General features: G+C 41.9%; 2 protein-coding genes across 4 annotated transcripts in view; both read left to right on the forward strand.

The window, feature by feature from the left end:
* LOC112228932 (serine/threonine-protein phosphatase 2B catalytic subunit alpha isoform) overlaps positions 1-1,604 on the forward strand; it is a 48,806-nt gene extending 47,202 nt beyond the window's left edge. For both annotated transcript variants that reach the window (XM_024394719.2, XM_024394720.2), the window contains one exon: positions 430-1,604. In XM_024394719.2, the coding sequence (XP_024250487.1) occupies positions 430-620 (191 nt within the window). In that variant the 3' untranslated portion in view covers positions 621-1,604. The remainder of the gene's footprint in view (positions 1-429) is intronic.
* A 12,554-nt stretch (positions 1,605-14,158) lies between these two features.
* On the forward strand, positions 14,159-22,170 carry LOC112228931 (dnaJ homolog subfamily C member 18). 2 transcript variants are annotated; one of them, XM_024394718.2, is made up of 8 exons: positions 14,159-14,772; positions 17,305-17,479; positions 17,632-17,777; positions 18,053-18,259; positions 19,258-19,370; positions 19,834-19,943; positions 20,337-20,509; positions 20,663-22,170. In XM_024394718.2, exons 1-8 carry the CDS (start codon positions 14,646-14,648, stop codon positions 20,785-20,787), a joined length of 1,176 nt encoding a protein of 391 aa, XP_024250486.1. In that variant the 5' UTR covers positions 14,159-14,645; the 3' UTR covers positions 20,788-22,170. The 2 variants fall into 2 exon arrangements, with proteins under 2 accessions (XP_024250486.1, XP_024250485.1); XM_024394717.2 differs by having other exon boundaries at positions 14,160-14,772; positions 19,831-19,943.
* Positions 22,171-23,750: the final 1,580 nt, after the last annotated feature.

A 23,750-nucleotide genomic window follows, 5' to 3' on the forward strand; every position in this document is an offset into this window, starting at 1 on the left:
TGAGTGGCTGGGTGAGTCGTTGACTCGTTATCCCAGATGTTTCTCTTAGAAGAGCCTGTGAACATCCCAAGGGTTCTGATATCACTCTGTCCACAATTAAATCTTATTCTAATCATCTTTGTCTTACTCAAAGCTGTGTTCAGATGTTCTCTCTAGACGCGTGTCAAATGATCTTTGAAATCACAATGCTAGCTTGTACTGCTGTGTGACATGAGAACGCTATGTTTAAGGGACTGAACTATTGTAATGTTCTATTATGTTGAGGCCCAGTGTGGTACTTCCCAATAATATTTGTATCATATGAGCGTACACAAAGAGGAATTTCAAAGGATTTAAAATCCAGGTTTATTATTTATGAATGCTGTCATGAGACAGTGATTCTGATCCCCTGTGTCCCCCCTCTCTCCTCCCACCTGTCCCTCCCCTCAGCCATCCGTGGGTTCTCTCCCCAGCATAAGATCGCCAGCTTCGAAGAAGCTAAGGGGCTAGACCGTATCAACGAGCGCATGCCACCCCGCAGAGTCGGGGTCAACCACGTGGGACAGTCCATGGGCAAGATGAACATGTCCGAGGCCAACGGCACGGAAGACAATGACAATGACAACAGCAACGTCCAGTGATGCTGAGGCCCACCCCAGAGCTCATGCTACTGCTGCGCTGTGCGACAAGACATCGCCAAATCGTGATATCAGACCTCCGAATAAAGATACAACAAAACACAGACACAACACATCTGCATCTACCGCTGCTGCTCCTACATCCAATTAGAGAAACAAATCAAATGTTAAGTCTCTTGTACAAATGGGTAAGGTGGTATATTTTTTGACGCCAGGTCACCACATGGGGGGAACTGAGCTCAGAAGGGGAGGTTTTCCCGCTCTTTGGTCTGTGGATTGGGAGGGGGTAGTGGGGTCAGAGATTAGGGAAGGGACATGGAGGAGGCGGGCGGGGCGGGATGGAACTTGTTGGGATGAGGTCAAGGGGGTGTGGTCCTGTGGGTGTGTCTGCTGGTCCCTTTCTCAGTCCAATCACAGACCGAGTAGGCAGGGTTTAGAGTCCCGAACTCTCTCCCATGTCCGCTACATCCTCAAAGGGTCTGATACGAGACCCATGCCACACACACATTTTACTATTTTTGATTAAGTTTCACTCATGAACTCATCTCAAACAGAAATAATCTCGCTACTCAACATGTTTTGCTACTAGTAGTAATAAAAACAAATCCAAAAAGAGAAAATGTTATTTGTAAGAAAGGGCATTTGAGAAGAAAAAATATGTACATTTTACTACTTGCAATGCAATCTTACCGGAGAACTTTTATTTCTTGATTTATTTTGTGGTAAGACGCCATGAGCCTGCAGAGGGTAGGGGTGGAACGTGGGCTTGACTGTTGGCCTCTCCACCAACCAAAGCCACAGTCTGTCATGTTTAGGGGCTGCAGTTCCAGCTACCTTCCACCTACCTTCTACCTGATTGTTTTTCACTTGCCTGTAACTAAAGAGAGAGAATGCACACGGTATATCAAATCTGCTGTCGCAGTAAAAAAAAAAAAAAATCTTATATCTATATATATATATATAATTAATTATAAAGATGGTCAATAACAAAGACAATGATTTTTAACAGCATCTACGTTATGGAACGCATCAATGCATGCAATTAAGTTCCTTATTGATATGTACAATTTTTATTGTGATGTGTTTCAATAGAGTAGACTTAAATTATTTCCCTCTTCAAAGATATATATTTTTTTTTTTACATATCATTTTTCATTCTTGCTTCCTTTGATTTGTTTTTGTACATTTTTTTCATCAATATTATTTTACATTTTATTACAGTTTTGTATTTTTATATTGTTTCGCTCTACAGACACAGATGCTCTCTTTAAGGTGTGAAGCCTTGTTTTTTTTCTGTTCTGTTGGTGTACAGAAGTTATTCAATCGTTTGAATGAACATATTACTCCGTGATAAGCAACATTCAGGCTACCAAAGCAAGCTCGCATGGTTTGTTCAAATGTAAACAAATTGGACATAATGAAAATCCTGTGTCTCACTTTCTTTTAAAAGGAAAAAATATATATTCTCATTAGTTCTTGATGATATTCCTATGATTCTAACGATTTAAGCTTACAGTTTTCCCCCCCTTCCACGGTTTTCTGATTCTTGATTGGTCTAGACATGGTTTATTTTGAAGAAGGAATTTCATGGATTTTAACTTGTGACAATTTTTATTGTAATTTTCTCTGGAACTAATTTTTGGCATTTGAATTCCTAAATGATACACATGGTAAGCATGCCCTATGGGACAAATCACATTTTTTACTCTTGAATAAAATATGCATGAATCAGTAGTGTGGCTTCCAGTTTCTTATCGATAGATAGGAAATGTGTGCAACATGATGTAAATAGGATGCCTTTTCACAATTTAAGCAGTAACAGTATGCTCTGTGGGACAAAGTGTGTGTGTCTGTTGCGCATATGTAAAATGGGCAGCTGCTTTTCACAGCCAACTTGGATCCCATACAGTGGGCGAATGTGCTTTTCTCTCCAGTTTCCATGTGGGCATTCGGTCTGCTTCCCGTCATTCTTCCACAGGAAACTCCGGGAACAGCATCACACAGGCCATGGCAACCACTCACACCTCACACTGAACCCACTGTAGAGGTCAAGTCTATGGATCAAGACGGTAACATCCCATTACCAGGACCTTAACCATACTCATTAACACATACACACAGACTCACAGCCACAAGTTGAGCCAGCTGCCTTACACAGACAGACATACTACTCAGTCTCCATTCTCTCTCCTACACAGTGGCTCCTCTTGCCCTTGGGTGACCTCACACACTCATTAAATTTTACACACACACACACACACACACACACACACACACACACACACACACACAGTGGGAACGTGAGACGCTCCAGTCAGAGGAAACGTTGTAGATTTGGACATTTATCTGCTTCTATATCCCGTCACTCTGCTGAGTGTGTTTCTCCTCATTCCAGCAGGTAGGTTCAAATCAAAAAGGCAGCGTAGCCAGATTACAGGTACTGTTGACATTTATTAAATTGTACAGAAACTTCCTGTTTTCATCACAACTCTCCTCACAGTACATGTCAAATGTTTGGACAACTACTCATTCAAGGGTTTTTCTTTATTTTTTACTATTTTCTACATTGTAGAACTATGAAATACCACATGTAGTCACCAAAAGTGTTAAACAAATCAAAATACATTTTCTATGTGAGATTCTTCAATTAGCCACCATTTGCCTTGATGATAGCTTTGCACACTCTTGGCATTCTCTCAACCAGCTTCATGAGGTCATCACCTGGAATGCATTTCAATTAACAGGTGTGCCTTGTTAAAAGTTCATTTGTGGAATGTATTTACCTAATGAGTTGAGACAATTAGTTGTGTTGTTACAATGTATGGGTGGTATATAGAAGATAGCCCTATTTGGTATAAAATACCAAGTCCATATTACAGCAAGAACAGCTCAAATAAGCAAAGAGAAATGACAGTTCATTATTTTAAGGCATGAAGGTCAGTCAATATGGAAAATTAAGAACTTTGACAGTTTCTTCAAGTGCAGTCGCAAAACCCATCAAGCGCTATTATGAAACTGGCTCTCAGGAGGACCGCCACAGGAAAGGAAGACCCAGAGTTACCTCTGCTGCAAAGGATAAATTAAGTAGAGTTAACTACACCTCAGATTGGAGCCCAAATAAATGCTTCAGAGTTCAAGTAACAGCCACATCTCAACAATTAATTGTTCAGGGGAGACTGCGTGAATCAGGCATTCAATTTTCCCACCAGAGATGTGTTTCCAACAAATTGACTTGTTTTTTAAAATGTATTTATTTATTTTATTATAAATTTATTTGATTCATAATACAAAAATCAACTTACATTGCTACATCAAACATGTCTAGCAAACCAAACACAGGTATTAACAATGCTCAAACATACAAAAAATATAAATAAAAATGCAAAAATGAAACAATTTAAGTGCAATTATATTCACTCTGAAAATATCTTATTATAATGATTCATGAAGATGTTAATATTTTTGTTATTCACTAGGGTTAGTGTTTTAATAAGATAATTCAATTCAATTCAAAAATGGGTAATTTTGCTATAGAATTTTGGAATTTTTGTTTGTGTATAAAGTATTTGGCAACAAGAATAAAAACATTAATCATTTCAGTGGTTTTGTTATCATTGCAATAGTAACATATAATATATTTTATGTTAAAATTATAGGCAGTGTTCATAATGGTAAATAAGTACTGTGCAAGGTTTTCCCAAAATTCTGACACAAATTTACATTCAAAGAACAAGTGAGACAGATTCTCACCTTCTTTTATACAGAAAACGCAGATATCATCAATAGCCACTGTGGAAATCATAGAATTACATGGATATATCTTATGTAAAATGTTGAAGTGCACTTCCTTAACTTTGTTTGGTATACAGTATTTGTAAGGCCCTAACCATGCATTTTTCCAGACAATGTCAGGAATAAGCATGTTCCAGAAAAACTTTCCTCTCGGTGTAAGTTGGTTTTGTGAATGAAGAATTTGTCTTATATATTTATTACAACAAGATTTCTCAAGTAAGCCCACGCCTTCCAATCGGAGTTCTGGATAAACTTTGTGATTATTCCCAAAATTAAGATGACTTTTCAAATTAACTTGTTGTAGATAAAAGGCTGTGCGTGATGACGTAAAATTCCCATGTACCGAATAAAAAATACAAGTTAAGGGTTTCCATAGCATTTTTAACTATACTTGTGGTATCTGGTATTGGCATATGCATTATAGCCAACAGACAGATAATGCTGTTGTCTAGAGTGTACATATAGCCTACATCAGGGGTTCACAAACCTTTTTAGCCCGCTACTCCATTTTGATATCTGAAAACTGTCACGACCCCAACCATGTGAAACAAATTCTATAATTAACGGCAAATTAAAGCTTTTTTTTTATTTGGGGCTATGGCAGTCAATTGAAAAAAATTCGAACAGTATTTCCCATGGTCTTCTCAACTCACCATCACATACTTTTAATGTGAGGCTATGACAGTCAATTGCATATTAGTCTGACTTACACCATGGCATTGTTGAATACTTGTTTCTGATTGGCTTTAAGGGCATTCTAGAGCACACATTGTTTCCCTGTAACACACGTGGATGGTAGAATTCAATGGCTATAGTTCATCCTCACATGTTCTGTGTTTGAGCTGCTTTTGAAAGCGAAAGTCGAGTTGTAAACATTTATAGGCATTGTTGAATTCGATATTCACCATGGCAAGCTAGGACTGGTGGTTTGTTTGATTAGCTAAACTAGCAAGACTGTTTGGTTACCACAGCAACTACTGTAGCTAGGCCTATCCAGTAAACTTGCTAGCTACTTCAGTGGATGTTGAACACATTTCTACTGGCAAATGAACACCAATTTGTTCAATTACAGCCATGGTATAATAGCGATAATCAACTCGGGACTCTATGCGTTCTCTGGAAAATTATGCAACTCTATGGAAGCTCAGTTCCACTCAGCTAGCACATAGTGGAACACACCTTCCGGGTCGTTCATTATTTTCCATAGAATGCATAGCCCCTCGTTGATTATCCCTTACTCATATTTCCACCACTAATGAGATGGGTGTGCTTGACGCATGTCGCTTCAGAGCTTCTCAAAGACATGGGGCGTGGTGACAGTGCACACCTCATCTCTGCTGTGACAGCCAACCTGGATTGAGATTTGGTTTTAATGCAGATGAGAACACTGAATCCAGCTTCATACAGATATGAGCTGACAAAGGGTACCATGAGGTTTTGTTTTTTTTACCCCCTTTTTCTCCCCAATTTCGTGGTATCCAATTGTTAGTAGTTACTGTCTTATCTCATCGCTACAACTCCCCTACGGGCTCGGGAGAGACGAAGGTCGAGAGCCATGCGTCCTCCGAAACAACCCAACCAAGCCACACTGCTTCTTAACATAGCGCGCATCCAACCCGGAAGCCAGCCGCACCAATGTGTCGGAGGAAACACCTTACACCTAGGGACCTGGTCAGCGTGCACTGCGCCCGGCCTGCCACAGGAGTCGCTAGTGCGCGATGAGACAAGAATATCCCTACCGGTCAAACCCTCCCTAACCCGGATGACGCTAGGCCTATTGTGCGTCGCCCCATGGATCTCCCGGTCGCGGCTAGCTGCGGCAGAGCCTGGGCTCGAACCCACAGTCTCTGGTGTACCATGAGTTTTATAGTGCTTTCAAGACAACTGGGACCTCTGAGCAATAGGTCAAATCTTGACTTCAGTGATTTTCAGGTCAGAAAATTGGAACTCTAGAAAGAGAAGAGGCCCGAGATCCCAAGCTGGAATTCCGAGTTGGATGACTGTTCAAAACAATTTTTCCCTTCGGAGCTCATTTTTTCCAAGTTTCCACAGTTTAATTCATTCAGTTGTACAACTGACTAGATTTTTCCACTGAAGTCGGAAGTTGGAGATTTCCGAGTTCCCAGTTGTTTTGAATGCGGCATTAATGCTCAGAGGGAGACGGTTCCGTGTCTGCTGGGTATTCCCTTTGAGTTAGGAAACAAAACTCCCCCTTAGTGAACCATGAATGCATTAATTCAGATGACAGCTCGATTTCATAGAACATGCTCTGATCCCATATCGCCACATTGTTTTGTGAACAGGCGCAGTGAGTGTGGTTTGATGTAGTTTACAATCGAAGTTACCTGCTGCAGTATATCTCCTAGTTCTGTGCTCAGCTCTGTGGACACCAGATGTTCTCTGTGTATTATACAATGCATCCATGTGGCAGAGGGAGACGTACTCATAACTAGGGTGCAGAGGCCATCCGTCCCGCCATAGATGAAGCCCCATCTGTGCAAAAGCCCACCATTCGATCCCATGGAATCTGTTTTCGTGAATATAGCTATGCAGCACACTGAACATCCCCTGTGCCGTTTCATGCTTGGGAATCGTGAGACAGAACAATATGTCCTCGTGAATAGCATCCCCTGACACGTATGGCGAACAAAAGTAAATGCATGTGCATCTAGGCCCTCACAGCTAACGTCCATTTTCCAAGCATAAACTGGGGACTTTGAGTCGTTTAGTAAGTTTCCCCTTGATTGCTAGAAGCATCAATTCTTCATTTAACAGGTTATCTGACAAAGGTATTGATGTGAGTTTCTGTGCCTCTGCCTCCCCACATCAATTGCGGCCAGTAACATCAGTCTCTGCAACAGTTTATGGTTTCAGAGCGTAGCAGGCCTAGCCATTCACCGTGAGAATGATTCAAGTAAAACAGTCAAGGGCTGCCTTTTCCCATGATCTAAGGTTGCTCGATGGTTTCATTTTATCTTTTAGATTTCAATAATTGTCATAATTGTTTTACTTTTACCCTTTTTTCCTCCCCAATTGGTAGTTACAGTCTTGTCCCATCGCTGCAACTCACCTGCGGACTTGGGAGAGGCGAAGGTCGAGAGCCATGCGTCCTCCGAATCACGACCCTGCCAATCCGCACTGCTTCTTGACACAGTGCTCACTTAACCCGGAAGCCACACCAATGTCTCAGCGGAAACACCGCCCAGCTGGCAGGTGTCCGGCCCGCCACAAGGAGCCACTGGCCTACCTGATTAGATTATTATTATGGACAAAAGAGCAAGATTAATTTTGCTTGTCAAAAAGCAGCCAAGCATCGATTATCACGTCACCAGAATAAGACGCCGAAAAAGATGCCGTTTTACGAACCCGTAACCAGTTGTGCTATTGTGTATGTTTTTTTTTGCGTTATTTGTAAATTATTTTGTACATAATGTTTCTGCCACTGTGTCTTATGACCGAAAAGAGCTTCTAGACATCAGGACAGCGATTACTCACCCCGTACTGGAGGAAAACTTTTTCTTCAACGAGTCGGACAGGAAGGATTTACTTCAGATGCCCGACAAGGCCCTCATCCCCGTCATTCGCAGGAGAAAGAGACGGAGGTATCGTAAACAAAGATCCGGGTGCCTTGTTAGGATCCGTTGCCGAGAGGATAATTGGTCCTAATAGCCAACGTACAATCAATCCATAATAAAATAGATATCCTACCAACGGGACATTAAAAAATGTCATATCTTTTGTTTCACCGAGTCGTGGCTGAACGACGACATGAATAACATACAGATGCCAGGTTTTAAGCTTTTTCGGCAAGATAGAACAGGGGTGGCGGTCTATGTATATTTGTAAACAACAGCTGATGCACGAAATCTAAGGAAGTCACAAGGTTTTGCTCGCCTGAGGTAGAGTATCTCATGATAAGCTGTAGACCACACTATTTACCAAGAGAGTTTATCTGTATTTTTCATAGCGGTCTACAGACCACCACAAACCGATGTTGGCACAAAGACCGCACTCAATGAGCTGTATACGGCCATAAGTAAACAGGAAAACGCTCATCTAGAGGCAGCACTCCTATTGGCCGGGGACTTTAATGCAGGAAAACTCAAATCCGTTTTACCTCATTTCTACCAGCATGTTAAATGTGCAACCAGAGGGGCAAAAAAACTCTAGACCACCTTTACTCCACACACAGACATGCGTACAAAGCTCTCCTTCGCCCTCTATTTGTCAAATCTGACCATAATTCTATCCTCCTGATTCCTGCTTACAAACTAAAAACTAAAGCAGGAAGCACCAGTGACTCGGTCAATAAGAAAGAGGTCAGATGAAGCAGATGCTAAGCTACAGGACTGTTTTGCTAGCATAGACTGGAAAATGTTCCGGGATTCTTCCGATGGCATTGAGGAGTACACCACATCAGTCACTGGCTACATCAATATGTGCATTGAGGACGTAGTCCCCACAGTGACCGTATGTACCCCAACCAGAAGCCATGGATTATAGGCCACATCTGCACAGAGCTAACCGGTAGAGCTGCCGCTTTCAAGGAGCGGGACTCTAACCCGGAAGCTTATAAGAAATCCCGCTATGAACCATCAAACAGGCAAAGCGTCAATACAGGACTAAGATTGAATCGTACTACATCGGCTCAGAAACTCGTAGGATGTGGCAGGGCTTGCAAACTCTTACAGACTACAAAGGGAAGCACAGCCGTGAGTTGCCCAGTGACACGAGCCTACCAGATGAGCTAAATTACTTCTATGTTCGCTTCGAGGCAAATAACACTGAAGCATGCATGAGAGCATCAGCTGTTCTTGACGACTGTGTGATCATGCTCTCTGTAGCCGATGTGAGTAAGACCTTTAAACAGGTCAACATTCACAAGGCCGCAGGGCCAGATGGATTACCAGGAAGTGTACTCCGAGCATGCGCTCACCAACTGGCAAGTGACATTTTCAACTTGTCCCTGACGGAGTCTGTAATACCAACATGTTTCAAACAGACCAACATAGTCCCTGTGCCCAGGAGCACTAAGGTAATGTGCCTAAATGACTATCGACCCGTAGCACTCACGTCTTGTAGCCATGAAGTGCTTTGAAAGGCTGGTCATGGCTCAAATCAACACCATTATCCCAGAAACCCTAGACCCACTCCAATTTGCATACCTCCCCAACAGATCTACAGATGATGAAATCTCTATTGCACACTGCCTTTCCCACCTGGACAAAAGGAAAACCTATGTGAGAATGCTATCCTTTTTGGGATAGGGGGCAATATTTTCACTTTTGGATGAATAGTGTGCCCAGAGTGAACTGCCTCCTACTCTGTCCCAGATGCTAATATATGCATATTACTATTAGTATTGGATAGCAGACACTGAAAATTGTCTAAAACTGTTTGAATGATGTCTGTGAGTATAACAGAACTCATATGGCAGGTTAAAACCTGAGAAAAATCCAACCAGTAAGTGGGAAATCTGAGGTTTGTAGTTTTTCAAAGCTTGGCCGACTGAATACACAGTGTTTATGGAGTCAAGTTGCACTGCCTACGGCTTCCACTAGATGTCACCCGTCTTTAGAAACTTGTTTTAGGATTCTACTATAAAGGAGGCTCATGAGACCTGTTTGAGTCAGTGGTCTGGCAGAGTGCCTTGGTCTCATGACGCACGGTCACGAGAGAGTTAGCTCTTGTTCCAGTGCTTTTCTTCAGACATAGGAATTCTCCGGTTGGAACCTTACTGATGATTTATGTTAAAAACATCCTAAAGATTGATTCCATACATCGTTTCACTTGATTCTATGACCTGTAACGGAACTTTTCAAGTTTTTATCTGGACGAAGTGCTCGCGCCTCATGAAGATGGATTACTGGGCTGAACATACATATATTGTGTAACATGAAGTCCTATGAGTGTCATCTGATGAAGATTAATAAAGGTTAGTGATTCATTTGATGTATATTTCTGCTTTTTGTGACTCCTATCTTTGGCTGGAAAAATGGCTGTGTGTTTTTTTGACTTGGCGGTGACCTAACAATCATATGTTGTGCTTTCGCTGTAAAGCATTGCTGTAAAGTTATTCTTTCATTTGCTGTATTGGACTTGTTAATGTGTGAAAGTTACATATTTCTAAAAAATATTGTTGAATTTCACGTGCTGTCTTTTCAGCGGAATGTTGTCGAGGGGAATGCCTGCCCTAGAAAGGCTATTCGTTGACTACAGCTCAGTGTTCAACACCATAGTGCCCTCAAAGCTCATCACTAAGCTAAGGACCCTGGGACTAAACACCTCCCTCTGCAACTGGATCCTGGACTGCCTGATGGGAAAACTAACATGGTCCAAACACATTAAGACATTCGTTAAGAGGGCACGACAAATCCCATTCCCCCCTCAGGAGACTGAAAAGATTTGGCATGGGTCCTCAGATCCTCAAAAGGTTCTACAGCTGCACCATCGAGAGCATGGTTGAATCACTGTCTGGTATGGCAACTGCTCGGCCTCCGACCGCAAGGCACTACAGAGGGTAGTGTGTACGGCCCAGTACATCACTGGGGCCAAGCTTCCCGCCATCCAGGACCTCTACACCAGGCGGTGTCAGAGGAAGGCCCTAAAAATTGTCAAAGACTCCAGCCACCCCAGTTATAGACGGTTCTCTCTGCTACCGCACGGCAAGTGGTTCCGGAGCACCAAGTCTAGGTCCAAAAGGCTTCTTAACAGCTTCTACCCCCAAGCCATAAGACTCATGAACATCTAATCAAAGGGCTACCCAGACCCCTCTTTTACACTGCTGCTACTCTCTGTTTATAATCTATGCAGGTCACATTAACTCTACCTACATCGACTCTGTATTGGTACCCCCTGTTAATAGCCACGCTATTGTTATTTTACTGCTGCTGTTTAATTATTTGTAAACTAATATATAAAATAACACGTTTTTCTTAACTTCTTATAGCATTGTTGGTTAAGGGCATGTAAGTAAGCATTTCACTGTTGTATTCGATGCATGTGACAAATACAATTTGATTTGATTAATACACTTTTTTTTTTAAACAGCTGGAAATCTTGTGTTTCTATGTCAAACAGTTTTGTTATATTTCAGTCTTCTCTGATGTATAATAAAGTGTAATATTTGGTTGCAAACTCAATAAGTGTGTCTTCTTTTTTTAAAGCCCATAACCATGTGTGTGAGGTGTATACTTTGGTTTCAGAGTAGATTTTTTTTTGAAGACTACCAAGAAACACTCTGTGTAACTCTGATTTAGCCCACTGAGGTAAAAGGTTTAATTCTGTTGAGAAATTTTCATTGGCTAAAATAAATTTGATCAGGCTTTTGTGCTCCATATTTAGTTTAAGATAGATTTTAAGTAGGTCTGTTGTAAAATAAATAACATTAGCCTATTTCTGTCATTTGTTGGGTGTGGTAGGCCCTTGCTTTTGATGGTAATTACTGCAATATAGCCAGTTAAAAGCTTTTGTGAAGGTTTAAACCTGTTCACAATTGTTTTATTTCATTCTGTTGAGCCATTTTCTGTGTCCAAATTAAGTTTATATTCCATATAATATATTCCATAAAAACAATGGCTTGACTTACTTTTAATATTACCCTAATAAAGTATAGAAACTTTTGTGAATGTTTGGTGTGGTGTGGCTTGTCGTTGCAGAATCAGAATTAGTTAGGTAACATTGATATATAAGATGTTTTATCTACTTTCATAAATATGCTTATGTGGGAAAAGTTACTTGGGCCCCAGAGAGGGGAGATGTCAGGCTTGTCTTCATATGTGAGGGTATCTGTTAAACCATGTGAGGGGCTCCACAATGTCTGGAACCATTGTATGTCCCCTCTGATGTCGAAATTTATCTTGACCTGGTATATGACAGAGAGGCTCCCTCTCCTCTCAGGGAGCTTGTCCAGGGGTGGGTTGTATTTGAAATGGGAGTATCTAGAATTGACAATTGATACATGCCCTTGGATGAGGTAATGTTTTGGTAATATGAAGTACCAAGAATGAGAAGTAGAACCTTGTCTTAGAGAGCAAACTGAATGATAATTTATAGCTAATGCTGTCTGGCTATGGGATACTCCTCTCTCAAGTGAAAGTCTTCCTTTGTGCAGTTTTCCTAAGACCTGTGGTTCATCATTGTGAGTTTAGAGGTGTGTATCTTTGCTATAAAAGATCTCAGTTGCCATTATGTTGACACTCTCAGATAATTAATTTATAGACACTGAATTGATCTGAGAGTCAAAGGGTGAAGCTCATATTATTAAAAGATTAAGTTTAAAGTATAACTCTAACTTGTGTGTGGTTTGTAAACTCTCCTTTCACTTAGTAATACAGGAAATTACCACGACAGGCTATATTACAATTTAGCTACTGCAAGCCTATGATATGAAGGCAGTATGCATGGCGCTCCAGCAGACTCTTGACAGTTAAATTTGAGGTGAGGAAAAACGTTTCAGGCCTATCAGAGATAGCTCTATAATATAATGCTTATTTGTATGCTAAATATCCTGATCGAAAACGAACGAATTAACCTTTTACTGTAAATCTATATATGTATGGCAGACGCAGTAGCCATCTGACATAAAGAAATGAATGTCGGTGTCTTAACATTCGGTTTGCATATCTCGATCTATTTCTCTTAGGATAGGCCTAAGCTTCTCTTCCTTTATATAGACTATATCTTTTTTTGTAAATATTAATATCATACAGTGGACATCTAAGCCTATAGGCCTATGCATGCAATGCCCTGATGCATTTAGCACTCAAATCTCCGACAGTTGAACCAAAAAATAGGCTATAAAGTTTGCTACACATCGAAACACAATGAATAGTGTTTTTTCATGTGTTATAATCCGTTTTTAAGGACACGTAAATGTGGTTCATTTGGACAATATCCATCGTTTACCAAATGTCTGTTAAATTAAAATATTCCCGGTCACGTTGTCCAATGTAAAATCTTCCCGAAGGAACTCCTTAAATGCGCCTATTGTTTTTATGCATATTTTAGAATATTCGCATGCATATCTGTCGACAACTGCATGGAAACCTATAGACACACTAAAGACTATAAATGCGCTAGTCCAGTGTCACTTTCATTATGCCTGCACATCATGGTTCACCAGCAGCCCAAACATCTAAGAATAAACTACAGACTAGGGTTGAACATTTTTCCCATGTAATTCTAAAGCATATGTCTTGATTTGATTAGAGCTTTGATCGGCATGATAATTCAAATCTGATGCTACCTGAGCCTGATGAGCTATACATTAAGTACATTTTATGAGCCCAAGTAAAAAAGTAAAAATAAATGATTGTGCCCTTATCCAATACTGTTATAGGCTACCGCAAATTTCGCACGACAGAAAAACCCATAGATGTAGCTACGTTAAAAAAAAACAAGATGACCCTGGAAAGCCAGGTGGAGATGTGTACATTAAACGTGCATTCAGTCCTTATGTAGCATATGCTGCTGCAAATTTAGGGACCACAATGGAAATAAGATCTCAACTTTATTGCACAATCCCGATCACTTTTTAAACGATTTGTGTTTATACAGTAGGTTTTACGTTGGGGAGGGGGGTGCATTTTTTTAATGATATGTTGAGTTGGACCAGTCTCCACCTTCCCCAGTAAATTTCACTTGCATATCATCAAATATAAATGACTGTTTAGACAATTATTAAATACAGGTTATTGGCACTTTTCTACTTTTATCTCGGGGAGGGTTATTTAGAACGTTTAAAATATTCCGTACCCCGGAAGTGAATGGTTAGTGTTGTGGTAACCTGAAACAAATCACACCAGTTCTATAATGTCGGTATTACATTTCTCAGTCATGCACGGATTTGTACTACTTCAGTTTTGTATGTCGACTTGAATAGGCGCGCTTGCACCCGTGTTCGTGTCTGAATTGTGGCAGTCGTCATCATCGCTATGATACCTGATAGTTACGGCGAAATATCGTAGCTAACTGATTGCTGGCTAGCTTCGCTAACGTTAGCTTGTTATCTGGATGTAAACAAAGCTAGTTAGTTACCGTTAATTGAGGTGACATACAACGTCCAGGTACTTCTGAACATAAGATAGCTAGCTTAACTAAAATCTTACAATTTCAGGCAGTCAACCGCATTTGTGTAGCTAGCGTACTGTAGCTAATTGGGGTTGCAGGCCTCTGTGAGAACAAGCTAACGGTAACAAGCTAGCTACAGTAGCTAGCTATCGAACAGCTGTCAAAATGGATAGAGCGGAATCAGATCGGTTGATAGAGAAAGCAAAGCTGTGTTTGCGGTCAGGGCGGAGAGAAAAGGCCCTTCAACTGTTGTATGAAGCCCAGAAAATATTTCCCAGCACTCGGGCCAGAGGTAAGTGTCCCGTAATGGCCGTCGTTAGCCCTTGCTTGCCAACTTGAATGTTAAAATAGAAAGTGCAACGTCTGTATCTTGTGAATTGCATAATGTATGCTCGAATCAGCGAATGTGTTATGCATGTCATCTGAATATTTACAACATGGTCAGGCTTATAATATAAACTATTTTTAGATAGCATGTTTGTGCCTGTAAGTGGATTTACTTTTTATAACCTGTAGGCCACACTACAATGTATAGTTACTGTAACTAGTAATGTTTATTTGACTTACTTGCCGTGTTATTACTCAACCTGGAGGTGCAGCTGTCAGCCAGACAAATTGGTTGTTATTGTTGAACAAGGCAGTTCCCCGGTAGGCCGTCATTGTAAAATAAGAATTTGTTCTTAACGGTCTTGCCTAGTTAAATAAAGGTTACATTTAAAAATAAATGTTTTTTTTTCTTCTTCAAAACACCTGCTCTTTTCATGACAGACTGACCAATAAGGATCCCTTATTGATATCACTTGTTAAATCCACTTCAATCAGTGTAGATCATTGGTCACCAACCTTTTGAGTGAAGATCAGTCATATAATAAAAAACGACTTAAAAAACGTAAGCTTATTTAACATTAACCATTTAAAAACCGTGTAGCAATGAGATTTGTGCAGTAGGCTATAAGCCCAATACATTATCACTACATATTGGCTATGCTGGAATTGCCCTGCCAATGCTGTTCTTCTCAGACCATTTTGAAATTATATTTAAAAATATTTTGTATATGATCACACTGTTCATAGATCATTTGTTGTATTACTTGTGAGGCACAGCTAAGTGAGCTGGGCTGATGGCCTGCATCTGAGGGGAGGGAGCAGTGGTGAGGCTGCCTCTCACCGTCTCTCTCTCCCTCCTTCTGCTAAGAAAAGGGGGACACAAGTCTTCCAGCTGATGGCAAAACTTAAGAGCCAATTTATGCTTGATCTGAAAATGTGGTCGGAGGCACCGTATGGATGGTGTGACGCAATCGCGGGGCCTCCAGAGGCATGCAGAGGCCAAACTGAGCTCCGTACCGCATCGTTGTGCGCCTCCCAAATTTTGTAACATTGCTGAGAGCTCCAAATAGCCTCATGCACCAATTCATGTTACTCCTATGACCCCCCCAAAAATGAAATAGTCCTCAATATTAAAAAAGACACAAGCTGCTAATGATAACGCAAGGTTATCGGAACACTTACAGGCTCTGCATGGTCATTCCGACATCCGCATTGGCCGTGCAGCATTTATGGTGGTATGGCCCCTGCAGAACTCTGGGCATTCGTACTACTTGTGTTTTGCCGACCAGCGCTGCGCTGTTGTCAAGGAGGTGAGTTTGTGTTTTATACAGGACCCATCCGCTCTCACCTACCAATAACCAATCATGTCTATACAGAGCTCCGTTTGGCCTCTGCGTGTCTCCGGAGGCTTCGCAATTGTGTCACACCATCCACACCGCGCCTCCGAACACATTTTCGGATCAAGCATAAATTGTCTCTGCTATACTCATTACAATTTAGCTGGTTGTAGCATTTTATGTGTTGAACAAGGTGTTGGTGGTGCTGAGTAACAACTTGAACATGAAGTTACTCATAAAAACAGCAGCCGGCTCTTTGCTGTATTCATTGTCTCTCTAGTGATGGTTTTGAAATCTCACAGTATCAACTTTGCTGTGCGTTCAAGGCTTTTGTTTTTTACAGTCTAAGGCGCAAACTGTGCAGACATGGTGATCTGAGCTATTTGACTGGCCAGCGGTAGGCCTTCTGGTGCACTTGATTTGCTCTCTGGGCCTGCCGGGTAGGACACATGAAATGGTTCAAAATGGAAACACTTTGCCTTGCCGGCGCTAGGGCTGTTGAATCAAGTGCACCTACCGCCAACAGCGAGAAGAAGAAAAAAATAGGAGCCCAAGGCTTTTTCTTTGGGTTTTTACAGAAATGTGTGGTGATCAACTAGGAATCCCTTAGAGATCGACCAGTTGGTGACCACTGGTGTAGATGAAGGGGAGGAGACGGATTAAAGAAGGATTTTTAAGCCTTGAGACAATGATGGTGTATGTGTGCCATTGCGGGTGAATGGGCAAGACAAATTGCCTTTGAATGAGGTATGGTAGTAGATACCAGGTGCACCGGTGTGAGTGTGTCAAACTGCAACGCTGCAGGGTTTTTCATGCTCAACAGCTTCCTGTGTGTATCAAGAATGTTCCCCCACCCAAAGGACATTCGGCTAACTTGACACAACTGCAAGAGTCAACATGGGCTAGCATCCCAGTGGAATGCTTTTGACACCTTGTAGAGTCCATGCCCTGACGAATTGAGGCTGTTCTAAGGGCAAAAGTGGGTGCAACTCAATATTAGGAAGGTGCTCCTAATGTTTTGTACACACAGTGTAAGTAACTCATCATCTTCTGTTGACAAGACGGGACTAGGTTAGGGGAATACATGTTTCAGGTACACACCTGTCCAGACTGGCTGTTTCTTCTATTAATATTTGCACCCATGCCTGATCTCTCATCAGTGCTGATTGATGCCATAGTGAGGAATGGAAGCTCTGCTGCTCCAGAGGAGCCCCACATACCCCCACCGCGTGGCTTTCGATCCCATGAAGAGGACGGGGATCGAGAGGAAGTGCGCAAAGGGGCCAACGAGGAGAAGAAGACCTACACAGAGGATCAGCGTCAGGGTGTTCTCAGGTACCTGAGTGATAGGCCTACGTTCATTTTGAGCACTTACAGACCTTCGCTACATTTTGTCAAGATGTCCGCCCAGTGAAAGGGCAAATGCACATTGTCCTGTTTTGGTATCAGATTTCGTACTAATATTTGTGGGCTTTGATCCATTGCAGGATAAAGAAATGCAAGGACTTCTATGAGATCCTGGGTGTTCCTAAAGACTCTAGCGATGAAGATCTGAAGAAGGCATACAGGAAGCTGGCACTGAAGTTCCACCCTGACAAGAACTGTGCCCCGGGAGCCACAGATGCATTTAAAGGTAAAGTGATGTCTCTGTTAGTGCTGTGTTGCCCTGAGCTGATCCAGGACTCATCTGAGTCAAATCTTTCTCCTCTGTGAGCATTTAAAAAAAAATTCTAACAACAAAATAGATTAATAAATAGGGCCTCTGTATATTGTGGGACTGCTGGTGCAGATAATTAGCTCCTTATTATCATGCTATTGTGGCCCGGCATGTGCATCGAGTCACACAATGACACACCAAGAGCATCAATCATAGGCCTGATAAGTGTTTGTTTTTTTCCCCCTCTACAGCCATAGGCAATGCGTATGCAGTGCTGAGCAATGCTGAGCAGCGTCATAAGTATGACCAGTACGGAGAGCAGGCTCCCTCTGAGAGCACCACCCACTCCTCAGCCCAAGCTCGCCACGGACACTACCGCAACTTCAACAGGAACTTTGAGGCTGACATCTCCCCTGAAGAGCTTTTCAATATCTTCTTTGGAGGAAGATTTCCCACAGGTAAGATTTGCGTGTGTGTGTGTGGAAGTCGAGGTTATTAGGAGTAAACTGAAAAGGTTACAGTGTGATTGAAATTGAAAGGAAACGTTACCGCGTCAGACACAACGTCCCGCCGGACACAACGTAGTATCTAGCTAGCAAGACGGAGAATGGTTATTTGTAATGAGTGCTTTTCGCAAGGGGCTAGTTTGCATCTACCTTCACTAAAACCAAGTGCAAAGGCTTTGCCTGCAAACTTTAGTTTCTAATCGTGATGTTCTGGCCCGCCTACCCAGACTCATGAATTGTAGAGTTGTGTGTCTTAAGACGACCCTCTCTGGAACAATCCCCCCTTTCAAAATGTCCAAGAGACATCCTCCCCAGACCTAGCGCTGCTGTTGCCTAGGTCTAGGATTTCCGAGACTAGTGCGCATCACTATCACTGTAGATAACAAATGTGCCATGACTTCATTTGTTGTTGTTTTTTCCTCTTTCAGATATAGGTACTTTTTTCTTACATGTACTACTAAAGCTGAAAAAGCTTTAAAAAATATTAGTGTAAAAATGGGCAAGTTTTCTTCCATATTTCTGCAACCAGTCTAGGCACTAATTGTTTTAAATCCAAGTCACAATGAGGTTGACTTTACAATTTAAACCTATCAATTTATGTATTACTGCCCCTGTGGCAAGAAGTCAAATCCCCCAAAATTATAGGCCTACAAAACTGAAATGTCTCTTAGCCTCCCACGCCTAGTCTACTTTGTTAAAACTGAAACTAAATAATATGAAAACTAAAACTAGTAAATCAAGTCAGAAAACAAACTTAAACTCACATTTCAAATAAACAGAAAAAACGAATAGAAAAAAAAAAAACGATAATAACCTTGGTGGAATTGTGTGCATGTATGTGTCTGAAAGAGAGATGGCGTGTGCGTTTTCTCTCTCTTGTTCCTTTCATTTTGGATTAGTCACCTTGTCGGTTGTTGCGTAGTAGTTACGAGTGTGTTCTGCTCCCTCAGGCAACATCCATGTGTACACAAACAGAGGCGCCACCTACTCTAACTTCTACCAGCCTCGTCGACGACGTGCATATGAGAGGCGCGATGAGGAAGTGGAGGAGAACCGCAGTCCGGTCAGTCAGTGCCCACATCAGGAGGAATCTCCTAGAAACTCCCGCCAGTTCACATCATAGATGTTCTGTAGCTGTGTGATTAACCCAACAGAGCTACAGCGGATTTTTCTATGGGCGTACAGTTTAACTCACATGGCTACAGCGTATGTATTTCCTATGTGTTCACAATTAATGCTGGGCCTTACATTTAGATCTCTTTAAGATTGGGTTTTTGATCCCGTTTCTGCCATTTTGGATATTATTTCCCTGTATGCAGTGCTACAATAGGCAATAAAAATGAGAACCTTATGCTGCTCCAAGAGGGTCAGTTAAAGGTTGACCAATGAAATGGACCAGCTGTGAAAATGAGTAAACAAGCTTAGAAACATTACTGCAGATTGATTTTTACATGTATTTACAGGTATACGGTTTGGTGTAAACTTTTGCTTTAACATATCTTTCTGGCGTTGCCTTTCCTCAGCAGAACACCTTCACTGCCTTCCTGCAGCTTCTTCCTGTGCTGGTGCTGATCCTCATATCTGTTGTGACCCAACTGATGGCCACCAACCCTCCCTACAGTCTCTTCTACAAACCGTGAGTCAACCACATCAACCAAGCTTCTTGATGACACGTTTGCCTCTAAAGTAAACTGCATGCGTATGAGCCTCATTCAGACTAGTTCCATGGTAACAACTGGGTGCAGAGTGCATGAGGACCCTTTAAGAGCAGGGGTGGGCAACTCCAGTCCTCGAGGGCCTGATTGACGTCGCACTTCTTCTCCATCCCTAGCAAACACAGCTGATTTGAATCAAATTGCATTCTAAACTGAAGATCATGATTAGGTGATTAGAGCTGGGGCAAAACTGTGACACCAATCAGGACCTCGAGGACTGGAGTTGCCCACCCCTGCGTATTCGGGTGAGGTGTGACGTGTATTTCCCCCTTAAGTCTGCCTGTAGTGGGACTGACTGTATATTTGTCTTTCAGGGCCATGGGTCTGGTGGTCTCTCGGGAGACCCAGAATATGGGTGTGCCCTACTACGTGGACAAGGGCTTCCAGAAGGAGTACCGTGGGGAGACCCTGGAGGAGCTAGAGAAAACCATAGAGAGTGACTACATTGAACACCTGCAGAGCAGCTGCTGGAAGGAGAAACAGCAGAGTAAGTCCAGCTGCAGTCAGATCCTGGCAGCTTGGCACGGTCCCCATTTGGAGACATGTTGACTGAGGCAGCCACGCATGGTTTATCCATGTTGCAGAGTATGAATTTGATCCATATATAAGCTGATATGTTTTTCTCTCCATCCTCGTTCAGAGTCGGACTTGGCGAACCTTGCCCAACTGTACCGTGATGACAGGCTGAAGGCGAAGGCTGAGTCTCTAAAGCTGGACAACTGTGACAAGCTGTACCGCTTTGTGGGCCGACAGAGAGGAGAATGAGGGGCTTAAGACAGGAGGAGAGGGAGGCATCTCTTTGCAGCTGGGAATTCGACACTACTCGTTTTAAATTTTTAATTTCATTTATTTATTCAAAATCGGGTCACTTTTTTTTTTTTTTTTAAGAAGAAGAATTGTCTCTTCTCTCTGGTTAGAGCACCGTGGCAGCCAAAGCCATTTTGAATTGAAACATTGTGCCTTCTCTCCTCTCGGATGGAAGAAAGTGGAGGAGCATGTACTGTAAGCTGCCAAGCCTGGCTCTTTGTAGATAACATGAAGCCCTGCCTGGCTGGCTCTGGGATTGTTGTATTGATGTACAGGAGCCTTGTTTCTACTTCCTTACATTAAGGAATATGGGCTTGCTTACAAGGTTTGAGAATATGGTTCTGTTCATACGTACACTTTCTGTTAGTCACCTGTTTGAAGCATGTTTAGTACTGGTGGGTTACTCATTTTTATCTGGATTTCTGTGGCGTGGGTTACATTTGAGTATATTGAGTAGGTATTGGGAAAGTTTTGAATTGGGAAGAACGTTTTAATTGCGAAGGCAGGCAAGGACCTGAGAACCAGTAACTTGTAGAAAAGGTTCAGATAGAGGCAAACGATGTGAGAGATTCTATTTGAAAAGACCGCTCTATAGGGTCTTAAACTGTGAAGGGAAAATGTGTAGATTTGTCACGCCTGCTCGTTAGAGAAACAAAGCAAGGCAAGAGCTATACATCTCTAGCGTATTAGATCCACGTACAATTTAACTGCGGATCTCTGTTTTATGTGAAGACCGATACGTTGATCCCTTTTTTTTTCTCCTTTTCATTTGCCGTGCATTAAGACTTTGCCAGACAGCGTTGCTGTTAGTTGTATTTATTGTCCGTTATTTGGTCATTTCCTTCTCGAGCACATTTTTGATGCTGTTTAATTCTGAGCCCGATGTCCCTATTCCCTGATGCATGCATAGTTGATCCAGGTCTTTGTGTTACACATCAGGTGCTCAGTCAGCCGCTACACCGCAACTCTCTATGAAGGACTATTAATTAAGAGCAATCCACACATCCTGCCCATTTCATGTAATCGACTAACTTTACTAAAGAGCTTTTAAACATGCTTTAGTTTTGGTTTCTCCAAAAGGAACAGTTGTTTCAGTAATAGTTTCAATCTTCTAATGCTTGACCTTTCCTTTTAGTCAGATCATAAATCCAGCAGACGGAGGGTTAACGACCAAACTAGTGGCAGACCGACAGGATGGGGCTGGGGGGGGGTAAACGGATTACAGATTAGACCTGATGTTAACTGGAAACCTAGTGGTCCCTTGGCTAAACTCTGGTGTCCCGTTGATTTGTGCTGCCAGAGCAGGTTTTCAAGCTGGTTGAATAAAATCTTAAAACAATCTATTGGTGTCTCTGGGGAGCTTTTGTTTTGTTTCCTGATGCTATACTCCCATTTTTCAACTGATTCAGATTCAGAATGTTTAATAGTCACATGTACAGGGTTACAGGTGTGATTGCAGGGTACAGTGAAAATCTTCGGCTTTGAGCTTCAACATGCAGTGAAACTAGTGAAATAAAATAGAAATACAACTCACTCTCTCTCTCATATACAGTTGAAGTCGGAAGTTTGCATGCACCTTAGCCAAATACATTTAAACTCAGTTTTTCACAATTCCTGACATTTAATCCTTGTAAAAATTCCCTGTCTTAAGTCAGTTAGGATCACCACTTTATTTTAAGAATGTGAAATGTCAATAATAGTTGAATATTTTATTTCAGGTTTTATTTCTTTCATCACATTCCCAGTGGGTCAGAAGTTTACATACACTCAACTAGTATTTGGTAGCATTGTCTTTAAATTGTTTAACTTGGGTCAAACGCTTCGGGTAGCCTTCCACAAGCGTCGCACAATAAGTTGGGTGAATTTTGGCCCATTCCTCCTGACAGAGCTGGTGTAACTGAGTCAGGTTTGTAGGCCTCCTTGAACGCACATGCTTTTTCAGTTCTGCCCACAAATGTTCTATAGGGTTGAGGTCAGGGCTTTGTGATGGCCACTCCAATACCTTGACTTTGTTGTCCTTAAGCCATTTTGCCACAACTTTGGAAGTATGCTTGGGGTCATTGTCCATTTGGAAGACCCATTTGCGACCAAGCTTTAAACTTCCTGACTGATGTCAGGAAGAGATGAGATGTTGCTTCAATATATCCATGTAATTTTGATTCCTCATGATGCCATCTATTTTGTGAAGTGCACCAGTCCCTCCTGTAGCAAAGCACCCCCACAACATGACGCTGCCACCCCCGTGCTTCACGGTTGGGATGGTGTTCTTCGGTTTGCAAGCCTCCCCCCTTTTCCTCCAAACATAACGATGGTCATTATGGCCAAACAGTTCTATTTTTGTTTCATCAGACCAGAGGACATTTCTCCAAAACGTACGATCTTATATGTTTCTTTTTTTTGCTGGGTGTGTGTGTGTTATATATATATATATTACACACACACACACACACACACCCAGCAAAGAAAATAAACATCCCTTTTTCAGGACCTGGTCTTTCATAGATAATTCATAAAAATCCACCGATCTTCATTGTAAAGGGTTCAAACACTGTTTCCCATGCTTGTTCAATGAACTAGAAACAATTAATGAACATGCACCTGTGGAACGGTCGTTAAGACACTAACAGCTTACAGACGGTAGGCAATTAAGGTCACAAGGTGTGAATGGAGGACCACCAGATCAAGACCCTGTCATGGCCAGCCCGATCTCCAGACCTGAACCCCATTGAAAACCTCTGGAATGTGATCAAGAGGAAGATGGTCAAAAGGCATCAAACAAAGCCGAGCTGCTTTTTGTGCCAGGAGTGGCATAAAGTCACACATCAACGTGAAAAACTGGTGGAGAGCATGCTAAGACGCATGAAAGCTGTGATTGAAAATCAGGGTTATTCCACCAAATATTGATTTCTGAACTCTTCCCA

This window comes from Oncorhynchus tshawytscha, linkage group LG30, assembly GCF_018296145.1.
Source record: "Oncorhynchus tshawytscha isolate Ot180627B linkage group LG30, Otsh_v2.0, whole genome shotgun sequence".
Lineage (NCBI taxonomy): Eukaryota > Metazoa > Chordata > Actinopteri > Salmoniformes > Salmonidae > Oncorhynchus > Oncorhynchus tshawytscha.